The 24,299-nt window shown below is 32.9% G+C and overlaps 1 protein-coding gene across 1 annotated transcript; it reads right to left on the reverse strand.

Annotated features, from left to right (window-relative positions):
- Positions 1-77: 77 nt before the first annotated feature.
- LOC141701930 (secreted RxLR effector protein 161-like) lies at positions 78-791 on the reverse strand. The gene has a single exon (XM_074505560.1). The coding sequence runs from the start codon at positions 789-791 to the stop codon at positions 78-80; it is 714 nt and encodes a 237-aa protein (XP_074361661.1).
- Between the last annotated feature and the right edge of the window lie 23,508 nt (positions 792-24,299).

Raw genomic sequence — 24,299 nt, forward strand, 5'->3', positions numbered from 1 at the left:
GACGCATTCCAATGTTCTGTCGTAATTTCTTAAAGGTTGAATTCGGTAATGATTTCGTGAATAAATCAGTAAGGTTGTCACAATAACCGAATTTGTTGCACATCAATTTCACCGTTCTTTTGAAGCTCATGAGTGTAGAAGAATTTTGGTGAAATGTGTTTCGTCCTATCTCCTTTGATATATCCTTCCTTGAGTTGATCAATGCATGCAGTGTTATCCTCAAACATAATGGTAGGACTTCTAGTGATGTCTGGTAATCCACATGATTCCCGAATATTCTTGATGATAGATCGCAACCAAACACATTCTCTACTGGCTTCATGAATTGCAATGAGTTCTGAGTGATTTGTTGAGGTTGCCACCGTAGTTTGCTTCGTGGATTTCCAGGAAATGGTTGTACCGCAATATGTAAATACATATCCAGTTTGTGATTTACCAAAATGAGGATCTGACAAATATCCAGCGTCTGCATATCCAATCAACTGAGATGTTGATTTTTCCGGGAAGAATAATCCAAAGTCTGTTGTTCCACGAAGATAACGAAATATATGTTTGATCCCATTCCAATGTCTGTACATCAGAGCAGAGCTAAATCTAGCCAATAAATTCACAGCAAATGCAATATCTGGCCTTGTATTATTTGCAAGATACATAAGTGCACCAATTGCACCTAGATATGGGATTTCAGGACCAAGAATCTCTTCATCGTCTTCCCGTGGTCGAAATGGATCTTTATCAGGCTCTAAAGATCTAACCACCATTGGAGTAGTTAATGGATGAGATTTATCCATGTAAAATCTGTTCAAAACCTTTTCTGTATATGTGGATTGGTGGAGGAAAATTCTTGTTGACAAGTGCTCGACTTGTATCCCAAGACAATATTTTGTCCTTCCAAGATCTTTCATTTCAAACTCTGTTTTTAAGTATATGACAACATTATTAACCTCCGTAGTTGTTCCTACAAGATTTAAATCATCCACATATACAACAATAATCACAAAACCAGATTGTGATTTTTTGATAAAAACACATGGAGAAATTTGGTTACTAATATACCCATTCTTTTGTAAATAACGACTTAGTCTGTTATACCACATATGACCAGATTGTTTCAGCCCATACAATGATCGTTGAAGTTTAATGGAGTATATATGACGAGGTTTCTTGAACTGATCCATTTTTAACCCTTCTGGGATTTTCATAAAAATTTCACTATCAAGTGAACCATATAGGTATGCAGTAACGACGTCCATAAGACGTGTTTCCAATTTTTCTTTAGATGCCATACCTAATATAAAACGAAAAGTAATTCCATCCATCACTGGCGAGTATGTCTCTTGATAATCAATTCCAGGCCTTTGAGAAAACCCCTGTGCTACAAGTCGGGCTTTATATCTCATAATTTCATTCTTTTCATTTCGTTTTCTTATGAATACCCATTTATTCCCAACAGGGTTCACACCGATTGGTGTTTGGACAACAGGTCCAAATACTTCTCTTTTACGCAATGAATTTAATTCTTTTTGGATTGCGTCTTTCCATTTTGGCCAGTCTTTTCTTCGACGACATCCATCCACACTTTGTGGTTCAGGATCAAAATTTATGTCTACATCCAATGCTGCGGAATACACAAATACATCATCGATTATGGCTTTACTTTGATCCCATAATTTCATATCATGCACATAATTTATTGAAATTTCGTGATTGTTTAACCCTGTATCTTCAGGGACTGGAATCTCTTCAGGAGATAATACCACTTCAGGGGTATTTGCTTCTTCTGGAGCATGTGTCACTTCAGGGGCAATTTTCTTTATTTTTCTTTTTCGTGGTGCAACATCTTTTGCACCGACCGGTCTACCACGCTTCAGGCGTGGCTTTGATTCTGTAACCAATTCTTTTGTATCTGATTTTTGAATTGGTATATCTATTCTAGCTGGAGTATTTACTGCAGGTATATGAGATTTAGTTATATTTCTAGAATCGTTAAATACGTCAGGCATTTGGTTTGCGATATTTTGCATATGAATAATTCTTTTAACTTCAAGTTCACATTGACCGGTACGTGAATCTAGAAAATATAATCCTGATGCATTCCATGTTATGTCAGGATTAACTTTATTTGAATGTTTATCTCCCCCTAAGGGAGGAAACATAGACTCGTCAAAATGACAATCTGCATATCTTGCGGTAAATAAGTTTTCGGTTAGAGGCTCCAGATATCTAATTATAGATGTGGAATCAAAACCAACGTAGATACCCACTCTTCTTTGAGCTCCCATCTTCGATCTTTGTGGTGGAGCAATCGGTACATATACAGCACTTCCGAAAATTTTGAAGTGAGAAATATTAGGAACTTGACCAAGTACCAGTTGTAGCGGAGAATGTTGGTTGTAGGAAGTTGGTCTAATCCTAATAATATTAGCAGCATGAAGTATTGCGTGACCCCAAATAGATGTAGGTAATTTTGCTTTCATCAACAGCGGTCTTGCAATAAGTTGGAGTCTTTTGATAAAGGACTCGGCTAACCCATTTTGTGTATGTACATGAGGAAATGGGTGTTCAACTGAGATACCTACAGACATGCAATAGTCGACAAAAGTTGCAGATGTGAATTCACCGGCATTATCTAAACGAATTGACTTAATGCAATAATTTGGGAATTGAGCTCGTAATTTGATTATTTGGGCAAGTAATTTTGCAAAAGCATCATTACGAGTTGAGAGAAGACAAACATGAGACCATCTAGTTGAGGCATCGATTAATACCATAAAGTACCTAAATGGGCCAGATGATGGGTGTATAGATCCACATATATCGCCTTGGATCCTTTCTAGAAAAGTTGGGTTTTCAAGCTGAACTTTAGTAGGGGATGGTCGAGTAATCAATTTTCCTAAAGAACATGCTGAACATGGAAGGTCATTGTTGGAAAGAACTTTAAAATCTTTAAGAGGATGACCAGTAGAATTCTCTATAATACGACACATCATAGAGACGCCAGGATGACCTAATCTATCATGCCAAAGTGTAAAAGATTTTGGATCTATGAGTTTGGAAGCAATGACATTGTGTGACTCAATAGTTCTAATTTTCATCATATATAATCCTGAGAAAAGTGAGTGAAACTTTTCTAAGATTTTCTTGTTTGTAGAATTAGCGGAAGTAATAAGAAGATATTCTCTATCAGTCTCAGAGGTAGTTTCGATGTGAAAATCATTGAGTCGGATATATTTAAAACTAAGAAGATTTCTAGTAGACTTATTAGAATATAATGCATCTGGAATGTGTATGTGAGTACCATTAGGGAGGATAAACTAGCTTTTCCAAAACCTTCGATTATATTAGATACGCCGGAAATCGTTCCGACTTGAGCTTCGGTTTTGGTTATTTGAGTAAAATATTTTCGGTTCTGTAGAATCGTATGAGTTGTACCACAATCAGCAATGCACATATCTTCAGAATCCATTCTGTATATAATTAAGAAACATAATTTATTTGATAAGAACATAACACACTACATAGTTCAAACAAAATAAAGCACACAATACACACTACTATAGTAATTATATGAAACTAATCTTCAGCCTCCCATATGGGAGTTTCGTTAGGTTCATTCGGACCATTAATGCTTATTCCTCTAGTTGTGATTCTCGGGAAATCATCTATGTTATTGTTGGCGAAATTTGTTTCTACCATTTTCTCTTTTGATTTTTGTGAAGATTGGTATAGTTTAACAAGATGATCTGGGGCATGACAATTACGTGTCCAGTGCCCATCCATGCCACACCTATATCAAACATTTTCAGTTTTTCCTCCTCGTGTTGCCTTTCTTTTACTCTGTGATTCAGATTGCCACTTCCGGTGACCAGAGTTGTTATATGGACGAAAATGCCCGTGGCTCCGACCTCGTCCACGGTATCGCCATTGGCCCCGTCCACCTCTATACCCTTTTCCATGTACATTCTGCTGGAATGACATGTTATTTATTTCAGGTAATGGGGCAAATCCTGTTGGACGGGATTGATGATTCTTAATCACCAATTCATGATTCTGTTCAGCAACGAGGAGAGTTGATAGAAGATCCCCGAACTTAGTAAATTTGCGCTCCCTATACATCTCTGCTAAGTTGATATTGTTGGGGTGAAAAGTTGATAGTGTTTTATCGATTTTTCTTTTTTCCGTAACTTTCTCACCACACATAATAAGCCAAGAACTTATTTTGAACAAAGCAGAGCTATATGCTCGGACACTCTTAAAATCCTGAAGTCTTAAATTAGCCCAATCATTTTCAGCTGCAGGTAGATAAACTAGTTTCTGGTGATCGAACCTATCCTTTAGATTTTCCCATAAAATAAAGGGATCCTCGACTTCTAAGTACTCGGATTTTAAATCTTCATGCATGTGGTGTCAGAGAAAAATTATAGAGGTAAAGTTTTCTTCGGCTGTGGATTTATTTTCTGCCTTTATTGTATCGCTTAATTTCTTTTAACCCAAGTGCAACTTTACATCTTGTACCCATGATAAATAATTATCGCCAGAAATGTCCAAGGCAACGAACGACAAGCTTGTAATATTTGTCATACTAAATCTGAATTAACATGAAAATTATTAAATTTTAATTCATCAATGTAAATATTACATAAAATCCTAGTTAATCGGGTGCGTTAACAAGTACGCAATAATCAATGTATATATCATTATTATCATTGATATTATAAACATATCTATATATAAAATGACAAATGGATTTTCACCCGCCATACGGACGTCTGCGTATGCAGGTTATCTCCGACCAATAATAAATTAAAGTGGACAATCCTGCATAAGTTAGTTAGGGGCAAAAAAAATTATTATCTGAAAAGTATGCAATTTATAAATTAAGGTTCCCACTATACTTCGGTATTACCCAAAATTAAATGGTACCGTAAAATAATTTTAATAGGCGGTGCTCCGGCCATATATATTTAAATTATTAGTAGAGGGTGTAACCACGTCTACTCCGGTTATATATATTTGAATTATATGTAGAGGGTGTAATCACGTCTACTCATATATATGTATATTTAAATTAAAATTATACCTTCTTAGTTTCGGCAGAGCTTCGTGCTGATAACGTGTTGTAATATACTAGCTTTAATAATATTAGAAGGGGCTACTAAATCTAAGAGGGAAACAATGAATCGGAGGGAGATAGAAAGCATGTAATAGGATGCTTGTGTGCAAGTTTTACATTCACCAAGGCCATGTATTTATAGCCAAGGTGAAGAACAAAAGCAATTGTTATTCCTAATGAACTAACAATGAGATTTACAGAAGGGGGATTGAATGTAAATCTCAAAACTTTTTCAAGTTTTGAGCAGTTTCAAAGGCTATGTGTTTAAGATAAACAAGTGTATGAATTGCTTTAAGCTAATACTGACAGATATATATTCAAACACTAATGTAAAGAACACAACAGACCTTAAAAACTTTTCTGGTGGATTGTTGTTCCACCAGAGATGGTATTTCAGAAAATCTGTGATTCAAGAAGTTGATCACAGCTGCGTCCTAATACAAACTAGATAATTTTTCTCTCAAGATTTTTCTAAACAGCACTGGAAAAATTCTTTTCTAATTACTAGCTGCTACTTGGTTTATATATCACCAAGTTTACAAGTGAAGACAAAGATAAAAAGTACAATAATAAAATAAGTTCTCCACTTGTTTCTTCTCCATTTTACTCCAGTGCATTGTTGACTATTGCCTCTTTATACTAGAGTAGAACGGCTGCTTTTTCTGATGTTCCTGAAATAGGCTACCACATCTCAGTTGTCTCTGTCAACCCATGTGCCTCTGTTTGTAGGTACAACTACCACTTGTCAACTGCTATTTAACAGAACATCCGTTGAAACCTTCATCCGTTGATGGCTTTATCCGTTGATGTGTTAGCAGTTGAAGCTCTATCCGTTGATGCACTCATCCGTTGAAGGATGTTATCCGTTGAAGCTTTAGAGACATCCGTTGAAGCTTTGTTTCTCATCCGTTGAAGGTCTTTAAGTTATCCGTTGACACCATTTCATTTATACAAAATTACAAGGCATGAAATACTTACAATTGGCCTTCCTATCTGCATATCCTCTAGTAGTCAACATGACTTATAATTTCCCTCAACATTTAAGAATTTATATCTCAAATTCAGAGACTGAAATGTGCTACAACACTAGACTTATTTCTAAGTAAAGCTACACCATCAACGGATAGCCAAAATGGTCTTATCCGTTGAGGCTACAAACACTAGATTTCTACTTAAGTGTTTTGTTAAACATATCATCAAACTAATGCACATATATTCCTAACAATCTCCCCCTATTTATGTCTATAAGAATTGTAGACATAAATTCAAGGTTAACTTGATGATAACAAAACACTTAACAAATATATGAACTGAAACTAAGTAGAAATTCAAAAGTGCTGCAAAAGTGTATGTACTAGAAGGTAATTGAAGATTTACAGTATTTCCAAGGATGCTCCTCTAGCCTTAGCAAATCATCTTTTTCTTCTTTGATCCCTGGTTTTCTTTCCTAGCCCTTTGTCATTTTCCTCAATTTGGAGTTGGAGTTGTCTGAAGAATTCAGCTTCATCTTCATCACTGATATCCAACTTAGATTGCATTTCTTTGAGAGTTTCATTGCTGGCAATCTTTAGTTGGTCTTCAAATCTGAAAAATCTTCTGACTCCTTTATCATCTCTGAATTCCATCAACCAATGAGGTGATTTGTGAATTGTAGTTCCCCTTTCTTGAATGAGTAAGGTTCTGGGCAAGGCATTGGGCTCCCTCCAAGTTTTCCTTATGTTGGCAATCTTGTTGAGAATGTTAGATATATTTGATAATGTCATGGCTAATATGTTTTATGTTTAGATTTCAGATCTTATTTGAACAGAACAAATCAGTACTTAACTGATCAGTACTTATACTGGACGTCAGAACTTAAGGGATATCAGTACTTATGTTATCAGGAGATAAGCATCAGGAGATAGATATCAGAACTTAAGTGCTGAAGGACGATCAGATAAGGACAGTAGCTGATTAAAGTTAAGAAGATCAAGATAAACATAAGAAGAGATATGCATGAAGAAGGAATTCCGTGAAGAATGGAATACTTGGAATAGAAGATATCTGATTGATATATATTAGGAAGCAGAATTATATTCCATATCAATTAGCGATTATCTTGTAACTGTGTAGTATATAAACACAGATATAGGGTTTACACTATAAGTGTTATCATTATCGAGAATATTATTTACTGTAACCCTAGCAGCTCTCGTGATATTTTGTTCATCACTGAGAGATAACAGTTCCAGATTGTAACAGAGTTTATTGTTTCAATAAAGTTTGTTTTCTGTTACATAAGTTCTTGAAGTTTGATTTGATTGTAATAAACACTGTATTCACCCCCTCTACAGTGAAAGTGTGACCTAACAAGTGGTATCAGAGCCTTCTGTTAACACACATACAGTTAAAGATCCAAACACAATCATGTCTGACACAGAAACTCCAACTAAGCCTACCAAAACTGAGGAATCATCAAAGACATCAACTCAGAGTCGATATGAGACTATCAGAGTTCCCATATTGAGACCATCTGAATATCCCATATGGAAGGTAAGGATGACCATGTTTCTGGAAGCAACAGATCCAGAATACCTTGATAGAATCAAGGAAGGGCCTCACAAACCTACCAAGCTCGCTGTTGTAGTTGCAGGTGAAGCAGCAAAGACCGTACCAAAGGAAAAGAGTGATTACACTGCTGAAGATATAGCATATATTGCTAAGGATGCCAAGGTACGACACTTATTGCATAGTGCCATTGATAATGTAATGTCAAATAGGGTAATCAACTGCAAGACTGCTAAGGAGATATGGGATGCACTGGAGACAAGGTGTCAAGGAACTGAAACAGTTAAGAAGAACAGGAAGACAATACTCACTCAAGAGTATGAACACTTTGACTCTAAGACTAATGAGTCATTGACTGATGTATATGATAGATTTGTCAAACTCTTGAATGACTTGTCATTGGTTAATAAGGAGTATGATCTTGAAGATACAAACCTTAAATTCCTGTTAGCTCTTCCTGAATGTTGGGATTTGAAGGCAACAACAATAAGAGACAACTACAATCTTGATGAGACAACTCTTGATGAAATATATGGAATGCTCAAGACTCATGAACTTGAGATGGAACAAAGAAGCAAGAGGAAAGGAGGAAAGTCAAGGACAGTTGCTCTCAAGGCTGAAGAGGAATCCCCCAAACCACCTTCCTCAAAGAAAGACAAGGGTAAAGCTCTTATCATAAAGTCTGATACCGAGTCATCAAGTTCTGAGAGTGATGATGACTCAGATTCTGAAAGCTTGCCTGAAACTGATGTTGATGAGGAGATGATGAAGCTGTGTGCTCTTATGGTGAAAGGAATCACAAAGATTGCATACAGGAAGTTCAGGAAGGGAAAGAAGTTTTCCAGGAAAGGCATAAGTTCTGATAAGAAGAATTTCAGAAGATCTGAAGGAAGAGGAGGAAAGTCTGACAGAGGAGATTACGCTAATGTTAAATGTTATAATTGTGGTGAGAAAGGCCACATATCTCCTGATTGCAAGAAGACCAAGAGTGACAAAGGCAAAGCTCTTGTCACAAAGCAGAAAAGCTGGACAGACACCTCAGACTCTGAAAGTGAAGAGAACTATGCATTGATGGCAAATGCTGATAAATCAAGTTCTGAGAGCAGTTCTGAAGCTGCTGAAACAAAGGTACCTCAGACTACTTATGCTTTTCATACTGATGATATTAATGAGTTGAGAAGATATCTTAAAACCATGTTTGTTAGTTATAGAGATCAAACTTTAACATGTGAAAGATTAACTTCTGAAAATCTTGCTTTTAGGAAAAGAAATGATTTCTTAGAAAAAGAGTTAGTCATGTTCCATCAAACTCAGCAGGATAGAGATGATGCTTTTTATGTAAGGGATGAAGTGCTAAAAATGAATGAATCTCTAAAAACTGAGTTAGAAAAGGAGAGAGAGATTATCAGAACTTGGACTAACTCTGGCAAAACAACTCAAAATTTGCTAAGCAGTGGAAACTGGAAAGAGGGCTTAGGTTATGGAGAAAATAAAAATGAAAAAGGAACTGTAGAAATTAAGCCTGTTGATAAGCAAAAGCCGAAGTTAAAACTTGTTAAGTTTGTAACTGAAAAATCTGAAAATGAGAAATCAGAAGTTAAAAAGGAATTAGCTTCTGACAAACTAAAACAGGAAAAGACAGCTGAAGTTAACATAGGCTTAATGACAAAGAAGCAGCTTAAGCATAAGCTGAAAGATGTTAAGAATGCAAACAAGGTAAAATCACCTAGGAAAAACAGGAATGGAAAGGAAGGTGTGAATAAAAGCAATAACTATAAATCTGTTCCTGATGCTCCTAGGAAAGCGTGTCATAACTGTGGAAGTTCTAACCATCTGGCTTCTTTTTGCAGGAAGAATAAGAATATTAACTCCTTATCTACAAAATCAGGAGTTAAGAGTCAGTCTGTTAGATACAAACCACAAAATCCTTGTTTTCATTGTGGTAGTTTATGGCATTCCATTTATACTTGTAAGGAATATCATAGTTTGTACTATGATTATTATCAAATAAAACCTTCTTTAAAGAAAGTTTCTGTTGTTCCTTCTAGTGTAAGTTCTGATTCAAAGTCTGGTAGTATAAGTTCTGATAAGAAAACTGTTAACATAAAATCTGATGCTAAATCCGCTGCAAATGTTAACAAACCTAAAAAGGCCAAAGGATCCAAGCAAGTCTGGGTCCTTAAAACTAATAATTAGTGGTCTTTTTGATTGCAGGGCAACAGGAAAAATATTTTAGTTCTGGACAGTGGATGTTCAGGACATATGACTGGAAATAAGGCCCTGCTATCAGACTTTGTGGAGAAAGCTGGCCCAAGTGTTTCTTATGGAGATGGCAACATTGGAAAAACCTTGGGATATGGCAATATCAATCTTGGGAATGTCATCATTAAAGATGTAGCTCTGGTCTCAGGACTTAAACACAACTTACTGAGTATAAGTCAAATCTGTGACAGAGGTTATCATGTTGATTTCTTTGCAGAACATTGTGAAATAGTTAGTAAATCTAAAGAAAAAATTGTTCTGAAGGGATTCAGGCGTGGTAACATTTATGAAGCTAAGCTTTCAACAAATTCTGATGGTTCTGCAATCTGTTTAGTGAGTAGAGCCTCAACTGAAGAAAGCTGGAATTGGCACAAGAAACTCTCTCATTTAAACTTCAACAAGATAAATGAACTGATCAAGAAAGATCTTGTGAGAGGACTGCCAAAATCAGTGTTTGTTCCTGATGGTCTTTGTGACTCATGTCAGAAGGCTAAACAAAGAAAATCTTCGTTCAAGAGCAAGACTGAATCATCAATTCTTGAGCCTTATTATCTACTTCATGTTGATCTATTTGGTCCAGTGAATGTCATGTCTATTGCAAAGAAGAAATATGTGTTGGTCATAGTAGATGAGTTCACCAGATACACATGGGTGTATTTCTTGCACACAAAAAGTGAAACTGCATCTATCCTGATTGATCATGTTAAACATCTGGATAAATTGATCAAAGATTCTGTGAAAATTTTGAGGAGTGATAATGGCACTGAATTCAAGAATCTGATAATGGAAGAGTTCTGCAAAAATCATGGAATAAAGCAGGAATTTTCTGCTCCTGGAACTCCACAGCAAAATGGAGTTGTTGAAAGGAAGAATAGAACTCTCATTGAAGCTGCACGAACAATGCTTGAAGAAGCAAAGCTTCCAACCTATTTCTGGGCTGAAGCTGTGCAGACTGCTTGTTTTACTCAAAATGCAACACTCATTAACAAGCATGGAAAAACACCATATGAGATGGTGAAGAACAAGAAGCCAAATCTCAAATACTTTCATGTATTTGGATGTAAGTGTTTTGTTCTCAAGACTCATCCTGAACAGCTATCCAAGTTTGATCTAAAAGCTGATGAGGGAATCTTTGTTGGATATCCACTTTCTACAAAAGCCTTCAGAGTCTATAATTTGAGAACAAAAGTGGTCATGGAATCTATCAATGTCTCTTTTGATGACAAGAAGATCACTGGACTTGAAGATTGCATTGATCATGATCAGCTGAGATTTGAAAATGAAGATTCATATTCTGATACCTCAAGTCCTGACAGTCTAAGTCCTGATACTGTAAATTCTGATGGATTAAACTCTGATGTTATTGAAACTGTGGTGACTACGTCAAAGGAAGATGCACCAATGCAGGGGGAGCATACTCAAGATATTATCACATCTCAAGAAGCATCAGAACATACATCTGGCTCTTCAAATTCTGATTCGTCAAGTTCTGATAAGCCAAGTACTGAAAATCTAAATACTGAAGGATCCAACTCAGAGAGCATAGTTTCAGGGGGAGCATCAGAAAATGAAACCGAAGACATCATGAATCATGGGGGAGCATCCAGTTCTAGAGAAAATCTTCCATCTGTAAGGAAGTGGACAAAATCACATACACCTGATTTGATAATTGGAAATCCTGAGGCAGGTGTCAGAACTAGAACAGGTACTTCGAATGAATGTCTTTACAATTCTTTTCTCTCTCAGTCTGAGCCAAAGAAAGTGGAAGAAGCTCTTCAAGATGCTGATTGGGTGCAAGCAATGCAGGAAGAGTTGAATGAATTTGAAAGAAACAAAGTCTGGACCTTAGTGCCAAGACCCAAGAATAGATCGGTTGTTGGTACAAAGTGGGTATTCAGAAACAAAACTGACAGTGATGGCATAATTGTAAGGAACAAGGCAAGGCTGGTTGCAAAAGGATATTCTCAACAGGAGGGAATTGACTATGATGAAACATTTGCGCCAGTTGCTAGGTTAGAAGCCATAAGGATATTCATGGCTTATGCTGCTCACAAAAAGTTTACTGTCTTTCAAATGGATGTGAAAAGTGCTTTTCTCAATGGAGAATTGGAAGAGGAAGTATATGTTGAACAACCTCCAGGCTTTGTAGATTCCAAACATCCAGGTTATGTCTACAGGCTTGATAAAGCACTTTATGGACTTAAGCAAGCTCCTAGAGCATGGTATGAGACTTTAGCTCAGTTTCTTCTGGAAAGTGGATTCAACAGAGGAACTATTGACAAAACACTGTTCTATCTCAACCATGGCAAGGACTTACTTTTGATCCAGATTTATGTTGATGATATTATTTTTGGGTCTCCAAATGACAAACTTTGCAAAAAGTTTGCCAACCTAATGCAGTCAAGATATCAGATGAGTATGATGGGAGAACTTAGTTATTTTCTGGGCCTTCAAGTCAAGCAGAGTGAAGAAGGAACTTTTATTTGTCAATCTAAGTACACCAGAAACTTGCTGAAGAAATTTGGAATGCAAGACTGTTCAAGTGCATCCAATCCCATGGCCACTGCAACAAAACTGGATAAGGATACTGGTAATTCAGTAGATATTACTGATTACAGAGGTATGATTGGCTCACTTCTCTATCTGACTGCTAGTAGACTAGATATCATGTTTGCTACCTGTCTTTGTGCAAGATTTCAAGCAGATCCAGGAGAACCTCACTTAACAGCTGTAAAAAGAATCTTTAAGTATCTTAAAGGAACAGCTGATCTAGGATTATGGTATCCTAGAGAATCAGATTTTAAATTAATAGGTTACTCAGATGCAGATTTTGCAGGTTGCAAAATTGACAGGAAAAGCACAAGTGGTAGCTGCCAATTTCTTGGAGGCAGGTTGGTTTCTTGGTATAGCAAGAAACAAAAGTCAATTTCCACATCAACTGCAGAAGCAGAGTATATTGCTGCAGGAAGCTGCTGTGCACAGATTCTCTGGATGAAGAATCAGTTACTGGATTATGGGTTAACATATTTCAAAATCCCTATTTACTGTGATAATCAAAGTGCTATTGCTATGACAGGTAATCCAGTTCAACACTCTATGACAAAGCACATCAGCATCAGGTACCATTTCATCAGGGAACATGTGGATGAAGGTACAGTGGAATTGCATTTTGTTCCCACAGATCAACAAGTAGCAGATATCTTCACAAAACCACTGTGTGAAGCTACCTTTACAAAATTGGTAAATGAACTTGGAATGATTTCAGGTTCTTTCTCTAAATCTGCTTAAACTTGTTCTATGTTATCAGACTTTATGATCAGTATTTATAGAATTAATCTCTTTGTATATTCTGTGCATTAATTGATAAATGTCTTTAAGTACTGACTGTTGTCTGATATATGTTTCTAAACTCTGATAAGTGATATGTCTGTTTCAGTAACTATTCAATCCTATGAGGATAATGTGCTAGATACTGACCTACTAGTCTTCAATAAACAAATGATCCCATGAAAGAAGTATATTTTCTGTGGAAATCTTATGACACAAGCAAATTCTGATACTTGAGCTTAGTTAGTTTACTTTATATCTTATTACTAAGTCCCAAATTAGAATAATGCTACTCATCTGTTTATTAGTTCTGGAATTCTAGTAAAACTGCTGAATGTACTAAGTGCTGATAAACCTCACTTATCAAAAGAAAAAAGAAGAAAGATCAAAGAATAATCAGGTCTCCTAGATCTAGAGTAAAATGTGAATGGGACGACCCAAGTGCATGCTGGTATTAAGTAAAAGTTCTTCCAACCTACCATTGACAGGGTTGCTTATATTGAGAAAACTCTAGAGAAGCAACAAGCTCAGATTGATCAAAATTCTGACAAATCAAGCTTCTCAGCAATCGCAACTTACTGAAATCCAGACCTCAGTGGAACTACTTATCTCTCTTTTATTACCTGCTGATGCCAAAAAGGGGGAGAAGGTAATTAAGTCCAAATGCAAAACCAACAAGTCACTGCAAGGAAAGGATGATGGAAAAGATGACCAAGGAAACTCTGGAATGGGTAGTGGTCATAGTCAAGGTAGAAGGTTTACATCAAGACAAGCTAGTCACAGAACAAGTTCTGATACTGGGAAAGAATAAGTTTGCTGCTGGTAAAAGGATAAGTTCTGATGAACTTCTAGATCTTGATGAGGAAATGTCAAGACAGTTATTTCTTCAAGAAAATCCAGGGATGGACTTGGAAAGTTTAAAGGAAGAAGAAGCCAGACTTAAATCAGAGAAAGTCACATCTAAATCTGAAGCTTTGGTAAAAAGTTTCTTCCAAAACCTAAAGGCATTGTGATCAAGAAAGGATAAATACTGAAGAAACTTTGGCTAGATCACAACCACAGATAGATCCAAGATCCAAGGGTAAGAAAAGGTTGGTGAACCTATCAAGCCTTATGTACCTCCTGAGGAAGAAGAAATTACTGATGGAAAAGATGATCTTGCTCTGACTTCAAGAAAATTCTTAAAAAACCTCTGACATGGCTCAAGTTGTTCAGAGTCAAGAAATTGTAAGTTCTGATATTCAGAAGAAGCAAGTAACCTCTGACAGCGCTCAAGTTAACTTGATATCAGAAAATAAATCTAAAACACTCCTACCAGGATTCACTAAAGCAAAACAGACTCAATCTTTGAAGACTACTCCAAGTGGTTTTGAAGCAAGAGTAGTTACTGGAAAGGAAGCTAGAGATAAAACTGGATTGGGAAGTGCTGATGAAAGAAGAGTACACAACACTACCGATGATCCAACTTCCTTGAGTGAACCAGGTATTGGAGCAACTCCTGAGAGTTGAATCAACTAGAATCTGTACAGTGGTTTACCATATCTACTTGAAAGAATACATCATGTTGTATTTCATGACAGATGGTAGGGTTTATCATATAAGACAAAATGCCATTCCTTTGAAGTATTTTGAAGAATTGGAGCATGTACTTTTCTTACTTCAAGTGGATGACAGAATAACAGAGACTGCTGCAAACTACTTAAAAGAACAGATTCAGAGACAGAAAAGGCTTTATTCTGTTAAGTCTGACAGCAGATATGTTCCAAAGTACAGAAATCACAACGGGATATTGTTGATATGAAGCCTAATACTGCACAGATCAGAACATATCTTGGTATTAAGGGGCTTGAATTCAATCTAGAGTCTAACAAAGCTTATGTCATAAGACTAGATCGGGAGTTGAGAAAAGCAAAGATTAATGATCTCAGAGCTGCAATATTTCAAACTGGTGAAGATACTGCAGAGCTTAAAGATGTCAAACGAGAATGATTGATGAACTCAGATATGCTGAGAAATGTTTGTTGAAGAATTATCTCAGAACAACTCCTGACATCAGAGAGATCAGAAAATGATGAAGCCAAGTCAAAGATCTACAACTACTTAAATTCTGATGTGTATACAGACCAAAGTTGTTATCAGAAGTTGAATTGGTAAAAGCTTTAAGGACTGTAAGTTGTAGTTATCTTGTCTATTTCTCATGCATTTGTACTTAATGTTTTTGACATCATCAAATATCTGTTAAACTTGTATATTTTGCTAATTTACAAGTTGGGGGAGATTGTTAGATATATTTGATAATGTCATGGCTAATATGTTTTATGTTTAGATTTCAGATCTTATTTGAACAGAACAAATCAGTACTTAACTGATCGTACTTATACTGGACGTCAGAACTTAAGGGATATCAGTACTTATGTTATCAGGAGATAAGCATCAGGAGATAGATATCAGAACTTAAGTGCTGAAGAACGATCAGATAAGGACAGTAGCTGATTGAAGTTAAGAAGATCAAGATAAACATAAGAAGAGATATGCATGAAGAAGGAATTCCGTGAAGAATGGAATACTTGGAATAGAAGATATCTGATTGATATATTAGGAAGCAGAATTATATTCAATATCAATTAGCGATTATCTTGTAACTGTGTAGTATATAAACACAGACATAGGGTTTACACTATAAGTGTTATCATTATCGAGAATTTTTATTGTAACTCTAGCAGCTCTCGTGATATTTTGTTCATCACTGAGAGATAACAGTTCCAGATTGTAACAGAGTTTATTGTTTCAATAAGTTTGTTTCTGTTACATAAGTTCTTGAAGTTTGATTTGATTGTAATAAACACTGTATTCACCCCCTCTACAGTGAAAGTGTGACCTAACATTTTCTAATCCTGATATGCAAGATATATTTTAAATTTTTAATAATTTTTTCATTTGACTAAAAATAATATATCTTAACATCCGTAAGTTTGAATCGTTTAAAAAATAATTTTTCAAATTAATCTTGTAAAACGGGAACGAGTCTCATTGTCGATAGTGGTACTTTTACTAGATTTTTCTAATCCTGACATGCAAGATATATTTTAAATTTTTTAATGATTTTTTCATATGACTAAAATTGATATATATTAACATCCGTACGGTTGAATCATTGAAAAATCCTTTTTAAAATTAATATTGTGAATCGAGAACGAGTCTCGTTGTCTGGTGCAGTACTTTTACTAGATTCTTCTAATCGTGACATGCAAGATGAATTTCAAATTTTTTATTAATTTTTTCATATTACTAAAATTCAAATATCTTAACATCCGTACGGTTGGATCGTCCAAAAAATATTTTAAAAATTAATCTTGTAAATCGGGAACGAGTCTCTGTCGGTAGTGTGATACTTTTACTAGATTTTTCTTATCTTGACATGCAAGATGAATTTCAAATTTTTTAATAATTTTTTCATATGAATAAAAATAATATATCTTAACATCGTACGGTAGGATCGTCCAAAAAATTATTTTAAAATTAATCTTGTAAATCGGGAACGAGTCTCGTTGTCTGGTGTGATACTTTTACTAGATTTTTCTTATCTTGACATGCAAGATGAATTTCAAATTTTTAATAATTTTTTCATATGAATAAAATAATATATCTTAACATCGTACGGTTGGATCGTCCAAAAAATTATTTTAAAAATTAATCTTGTAAATCGGGAACGAGTCTCGTTGTCTGGTGTGATACTTTTACTAGATTTTTCTTATCGTGACATGCAAGATGAATTTTAAATTTTTTAATAATTTTTTCATATGAATAAAAATAATATATCTTAACATCCGTACGGTTGGATCGTCTAAAAAATCATTTTAAAATTAAATTTATAAATCGGGAACGAGTCTCGTTTTCGGGAGTCGTACTTTTACTAGATTTTTCTAATCGTGACATGCAAGATGAATTTCAAATTTTTATTAATTTTTTCATATGACTAAAATTTATATATCTTAACATCCATACGGTTGGATCGTCCAAAAAAATCATTTTAAAATTAATCTTATAAATCGGGAACGAGTCTCGTTGTCGGGAGTCGTACTTTTACTAGATTTTTCTAATTGTGACATGCAAGATGAATTTGAAATTTTTTATTAATTTTTTCATATGACTAAAATTGATATATCTTAACATCCGTAAGGTTGGATCGTTTAAAAAATCATTTTTAAAATTAATCTTGTAAATCGGGAACGAGTCTCATTGTCGATAGTGGTACTTTTACTAGATTTTTCTAATCCTGACATGCAAGATATTTTAAATTTTTTAATAATTTTTCATATGACTAAAATTGATATATATTAACATCCGTACGGTTGTATCATCGAAAAATCTCTTTAAAAATTAATCTTGTGAATCGAGAACGAGTCTCGTTGTCTGGTGTAGTACTTTTACTAGATTCTTCTAATCGTGACATGCAAGATGAATTTCAAATTTTTTATTAATTTTTTCATTACTAAAATTCAAATATTTTAACATCCGTACGGTTGGATCGTCCAAAAAATTATTTTAAAATTAATCTTGTAAATCGGGAACGAGTCTCGTTATCTGGTGTGATACTTTTACTAGATTTTTCTTATCTTGACATGCAAGATAAATTTCAAATTTTTTAATAATATTTTCATATGAATAAAAATAATATCTTAACATCCGTTCGGTTGGATCGTCTAAAAAATCATTTTAAAAATTAATCTTGTAAATCAGGAACGAGTCTCGTTGTCCTGTGTGATACTTTTACTAGATTTTTCTAATCCTGACATGCAAGATATATTTTAAAATTTTTAATAATTTTTTCATATGACTAAAATTATATATTAACATCCGTACGGGGACCATCGAAAAAACCTTTTTAAAATTAATCTTGTGAATCGAGAACGAGTCGCGTTGTCTGGTGTAGTACTTTTACTAGATTCTTCTAATCGTGACATGCAAGATGAATTTCAAATTTTTTATTAATTTTTTCATATTACTAAAATTCAAATATCTTAACATCCGTACGGTTGGATCGTCCAAAAAATTATTTATAAAATTAATCTTGTAAATCGGGAACGAGTCTCTTTGTCGGTAGTGATACTTTTACTAGATTTTTCTAATCTTGACATGCAAGATGAATTTCAAATTTTTTTAATAATTTTTTCATTTGACTAAAAATAATATATCTTAACATCCCTAAGGTTGGATCATTTAAAAAATCATTTTTAAAATTAATCTTGTAAATCGGGAACGAGTCTCATTGTCGATAGTGGTACTTTTACTAGATTTTTCTAATCCTGACATGCAAGATATATTTAAATTTTTTAATAATTTTTTCATATGACTAAAATTATATATTAACATCCATATGGTTGGATAATCGAAAAAACCTTTTTAAAAATTAATCTTGTGAATCGAGAATGAGTCTCGTTGTCTGGTATAGTACTTTTACTAGATTCTTCTAATCGTGACATGCAAGACGAATTTCAAATTTTTTAATAATTTTTTCATATTACTAAAATTCAAATATCTTAACATCCGTACGGTTGGATCGTCCAAAAAATTATTTTAAAAATTAATCTTGTAAATCGGGAACGAGTCTCGTTGTCTGGTGTTATACTTTTAATAGATTTTTCTTATCGTGACATGCAAGATGAATTTTAAATTTTTTAATAATTTTTTCATATGAATAAAAATAATATATCTTAACATCCGTACGGTTGGATCGTCTAAAAATCATTTTAAAAATTAAACTTATAAATCGGGAACGAGTCTCGTTGTGGAGTTGTACTTTTACTAGATTTTTCTAATTGTGACATGCAAGATGAATTTCAAATTTATTATAATTTTTCATATGACTAAAATTTATATATCTTAACATCCATACGGTTAGATCGTCCAAAAAATCATTTTTAAAATTAATCTTATAAATCGGGAACGAGTCTCGTTGTCGGGAGTCGTACTTTTACTAGATTTTTCTAATCGTGACATGCAAGATGAATTTGAAATTTTTATTAATTTTTTCATATGACTAAAATTGATATATCTTAACATCCGTAGGTTGGATCGTTTAAAAAATCATTTTTAAAATTAATCTTGTAAATCGGGAACGAGTCTCATTGTCGATAGTGGTACTTTTACTAGATTTTCTAATCCTGACATGCAAGATATATTTTAAATTTTTTAATAATTTTTTCATATACTAAAATTTATATATATTAACATCCGTACGGTTGTATCATCGAAAAATTCTCTTTAAAAATTAATCTTGTGAATCGAGAACGTCTCGTTGTCTGGTGTAGTACTTTTACTAGATTCTTCTAATCGTGACATGCAAGATGAATTTCAAATTTTTTATTAATGTTTTCATATAACTAAAATTCAAATATTTTAACATCCGTACGGTTAAATCGTCCAAAAAATTATTTTAAAAATTAATCTTGTAAATCGGGAACGAGTCTCGTTATCTGGTGTGATACTTTTACTAGATTTTTCTATCTTGACATGCAAGATAAATTTCAAATTTTTTAATAATATTTTCATATGAATAAAAATAATATATCTTAACATCCGTACGGTTGGATCGTCTAAAAAATCATTTTAAAAATTAATCTTGTAAATCGGGAACGAGTCTCGTTGTCTGGTGTGATACTTTTACTAGATTTTTCTAATCCTGACATGCAAGATATATTTAAATTTTTAATAATTTTTTCATATGACTAAAATTGATATATATTAACATCCGTACGGTTGGATCATCGAAAAAACCTTTTTAAAAATTAATCTTGTGAATCGAGAACGAGTCGCGTTGTCTGGTGTAGTACTTTTACTAGATTCTTCTAATCGTGACATGCAAGATGAATTTCAAATTTTTATTAATTTTTTCATATTACTAAAATTCAAATATCTTAACATCCGTACGGTTGGATCGTCCAAAAAATTATTTAAAAAATAATCTTGTAAATCGGGAACGAGTCTCTTTGTCGGTAGTGATACTTTTACTAGATTTTTCTAATCTTGACATGCAAGATGAATTTCAAATTTTTTAATATTTTTTCATTTGACTAAAATAATATATCTTAACATCCGTAAGGTTGGATCGTTTAAAAAATCATTTTTAAAATTAATCTTGTAAATCGGGAATGAGTCTCATTGTCGATAGTGGTACTTTTACTAGATTTTTCTAATCCTGACATGCAAGATATATTTTAAATTTTTTAATAATTTTTTCATATGACTAAAATTGATATATTAACATCCATATGGTTGGATAATCGAAAAAACCTTTTTAAAAATTAATCTTGTGAATCGAGAATGAGTCTCGTTGTCTGGTATAGTACTTTTACTAGATTCTTCTAATCGTGACATGCAAGACGAATTTCAAATTTTTAATAATTTTTTCATATTACTAAAATTCAATATCTTAACATCCGTACGGTTGGATCGTCCAAAAAATTATTTTAAAATTAATCTTGTAAATCGGGAACGAGTCTCATTGTCTGGTGTGATACTTTTAATAGATTTTTCTTATCGTGACATGCAAGATGAATTTTAAATTTTTTAATAATTTTTTCATATGAATAAAATAATATATCTTAACATCCGTACGGTTGGATCGTCTAAAAAATCATTTTAAAAATTAAACTTATAAATCGGGAACGAGTCTCGTGTCGGGAGTTGTACTTTTACTAGATTTTTCTAATTGTGACATGCAAGATGAATTTCAAATTTTTTTAATTTTTTCATATGACTAAAATTTATATATCTTAACATCCATACGGTTAGATCGTCCAAAAAAATCATTTTTAAAATTAATCTTATAAATCGGGAACGAGTCTCGTTGTCGGGAGTCGTACTTTTACTAGATTTTTCTAATCGTGACATGCAAGATGAATTTGAAATTTTTTATTAATTTTTTCATATGACTAAATTGATATATCTTAACATCCGTAAGGTTGGATCGTTTAAAAAATCATTTTTAAATTAATCTTGTAAATCGGGAACGAGTCTCATTGTCGATAGTGGTACTTTACTAGATTTTTCTAATCCTGACATGCAAGATATATTTTAAATTTTTTAATAATTTTTTCATATGACTAAAATTTATATATATTAACATCCGTACGGTTGTATCATCGAAAAATTCTCTTTAAAAATTAATCTTGTGAATCGAGAACGAGTCTCGTTGTCTGGTGTAGTACTTTTACTAGATTCTTCTAATCGTGACATGCAAGATGAATTTCAAATTTTTATTAATGTTTCATATAACTAAATTCAAATATTTTAACATCCGTATGGTTAAATCGTCCAAAAAATTATTTTAAAAATTAATCTTGTAAATCGGGAACGAGTCTCGTTATCTGGTGTGATACTTTTACTAGATTTTTCTTATCTTGACATGCAAGATAAATTTCAATTTTTTAATAATATTTCATATGATAAAAATAAATATCTTAACATCCGTACGGTTGGATCGTCTAAAAAATCATTTTAAAAATTAATCTTGTAAATCGGGAACGAGTCTCGTTGTCTGGTGTGATACTTTTACTAGATTTTTCTAATCCTGACATGCAAGATATATTTTAAATTTTTTAATAATTTTTTCATATGACTAAAATTGATATATATAACATCCGTACGGTTGGATCATCGAAAAAACCTTTTTAAAAATTAATCTTGTGAATCGAGAACGAGTCGCGTTGTCTTGTGTAGTACTTTTACTAGATTCTTCTAATCGTGACATGCAAGATGAATTTCAAATTTTTATTAATTTTTTCATATTACTAAAATTCAAATATCTTAACATCCGTACGGTTGGATCGTCCAAAAAATTATTTAAAAAATTATCTTGTAAATCGGGAACGAGTCTCTTTGTCGGTAGTGATACTTTTACTAGATTTTTCTAATCTTGACATGCAAGATGAATTTCAAATTTTTTAATATTTTTTCATTTGACTAAAAATATATATCTTAACATCCGTAAGGTCGGATCGTTTAAAAAATCATTTTTAAAATTAATCTTGTAATCGGAATGAGTCTCATTGTCGATAGTGGTACTTTTACTAGATTTTTCTAATCCTGACATGCAAGATATTTTAAATTTTTTAATAATTTTTCATATGACTAAAATTGATTATATTAACATCCATGGTTGGATAATCGAAAAAACCTTTTTAAAAATTAATCTTGTGAATCGAGAATGAGTCTCGTTGTCTGGTATAGTACTTTTACTAGATTTTCTAATCGTGACATGCAAGACGAATTTCAAATTTTTTAATAATTTTTTCATATTACTAAAATTCAAATATCTTAACATCCGTACGGTTGGATCGTCCAAAAAATTATTTTAAAAATTAATCTTGTAAATCGGGAACGAGTCTCATGGTCTGGTGTGATACTTTTAATAGATTTTTCTTATCGTGACATGCAAGATGAATTTTAAATTTTTTAATAATTTTTTCATATGAATAAAAATAATATATCTTAACATCCGTACGGTTGGATCGTCTAAAAAATCATTTTAAAATTAAACTTATAAATCGGGAACGAGTCTCGTTGTCGGGAGTCGTACTTTTACTAGATTTTTCTAATTGTGACATGCAAGATTAATTTCAAATTTTTTATTAATTTTTTCATATGACTAAAATTTATATATCTTAACATCCATACGGTTGGATCGTCCAAAAAATCATTTTAAAATTAATCTTATAAATCGGGAACGAGTCTCGTTGTCGGAGTCGTACTTTTACTAGATTTTTCTAATCGTGACATGCAAGATGAATTTGAAATTTTTTATAATTTTTTCATATGACTAAAATTGATATATCTTAACATCCGTAAGGTTGGATCGTTTAAAAAATCATTTTAAAATTAATCTTGTAAATCGGGAACGAGTCTCATTGTCGATAGTGGTACTTTTACTAGATTTTTCTAATCCTGACATGCAAGATATTTTAAATATTTTAATAATTTTTTCATATGACTAAAATTGATATATATTAACATCCGTACGGTTGGATCATCGAAAAAATCTTTTTAAAAATTAATCTTGTGAATCGAGAACGAGTCTCGTTGTCTGGTGTAGTACTTTTACAAGATTCTTCTAATCGTGACATGCAAGATGAATTTCAATTTTTTTATTAATTTTTTCATATTACTAAAATTCAAATATCTTAACATCCGTACGGTTGGATCGTCCAAAAAATTATTTTAAAAATTAATCTTGTAAATCGGGAACGAGTCTCCGTTGTGTGGTGTGATACTTTTACTAGATTTTTCTTATCTTGACATGCAAGATAAATTTCAAATTTTTTATAATATTATTATGAATAAAAATAATATATCTTAACATCCGTACGGTTGGATCGTCTAAAAAATCATTTTAAAAATTAATCTTGTAAATCGGGAACGAGTCTCGTTGTCTGGTGTGATACTTTTACAAGATTTTTCTAATCCTGCCATGCAAGATTATTTTAAATTTTTTAATAATTTTTTCATATGACTAAATTGATATATTAACATCCGTACGGTTGGATCATCGAAAAAACCTTTTTAAAAATTAATCTTGTGAATCGAGAACGAGTCTCGTTGTCTGGTGTTACTTTTACTAGATTCTTCTAATGGTGACATGCAAGATGAATTTCAAATTTTTTATTAATTTTTTCATATTACTAAATTCAAATATCTTAACATCCGCACGGTTGGATCGTCCAAAAAATTATTTTAAAAATTTATCTTGTAAATCGGGAACGAGTCTCTTTTCGGTAGTGATACTTTTACTAGATTTTTCTAATCTTGACATGCAAGATGAATTTCAAATTTTTTAATATTTTCATTTGACGAAAAATAATATATCTTAACATCCGTAAGGTTGGATCGTTTAAAAAATCATTTTTAAAATTAATTGTAAATCGGGAACGAGTTATTGTCGATAGTGGTACTTTTACTAGATTTTTCTAATCCTGACATGCAAGATATATTTTAAATTTTTTAATAATTTTTCATATGACTAAATTGATATATTAACATCCTTACGGTTGGA

Source organism: Apium graveolens, unplaced genomic scaffold, assembly GCF_009905375.1.
Source record: "Apium graveolens cultivar Ventura unplaced genomic scaffold, ASM990537v1 ctg4471, whole genome shotgun sequence".
Lineage (NCBI taxonomy): Eukaryota > Viridiplantae > Streptophyta > Magnoliopsida > Apiales > Apiaceae > Apium > Apium graveolens.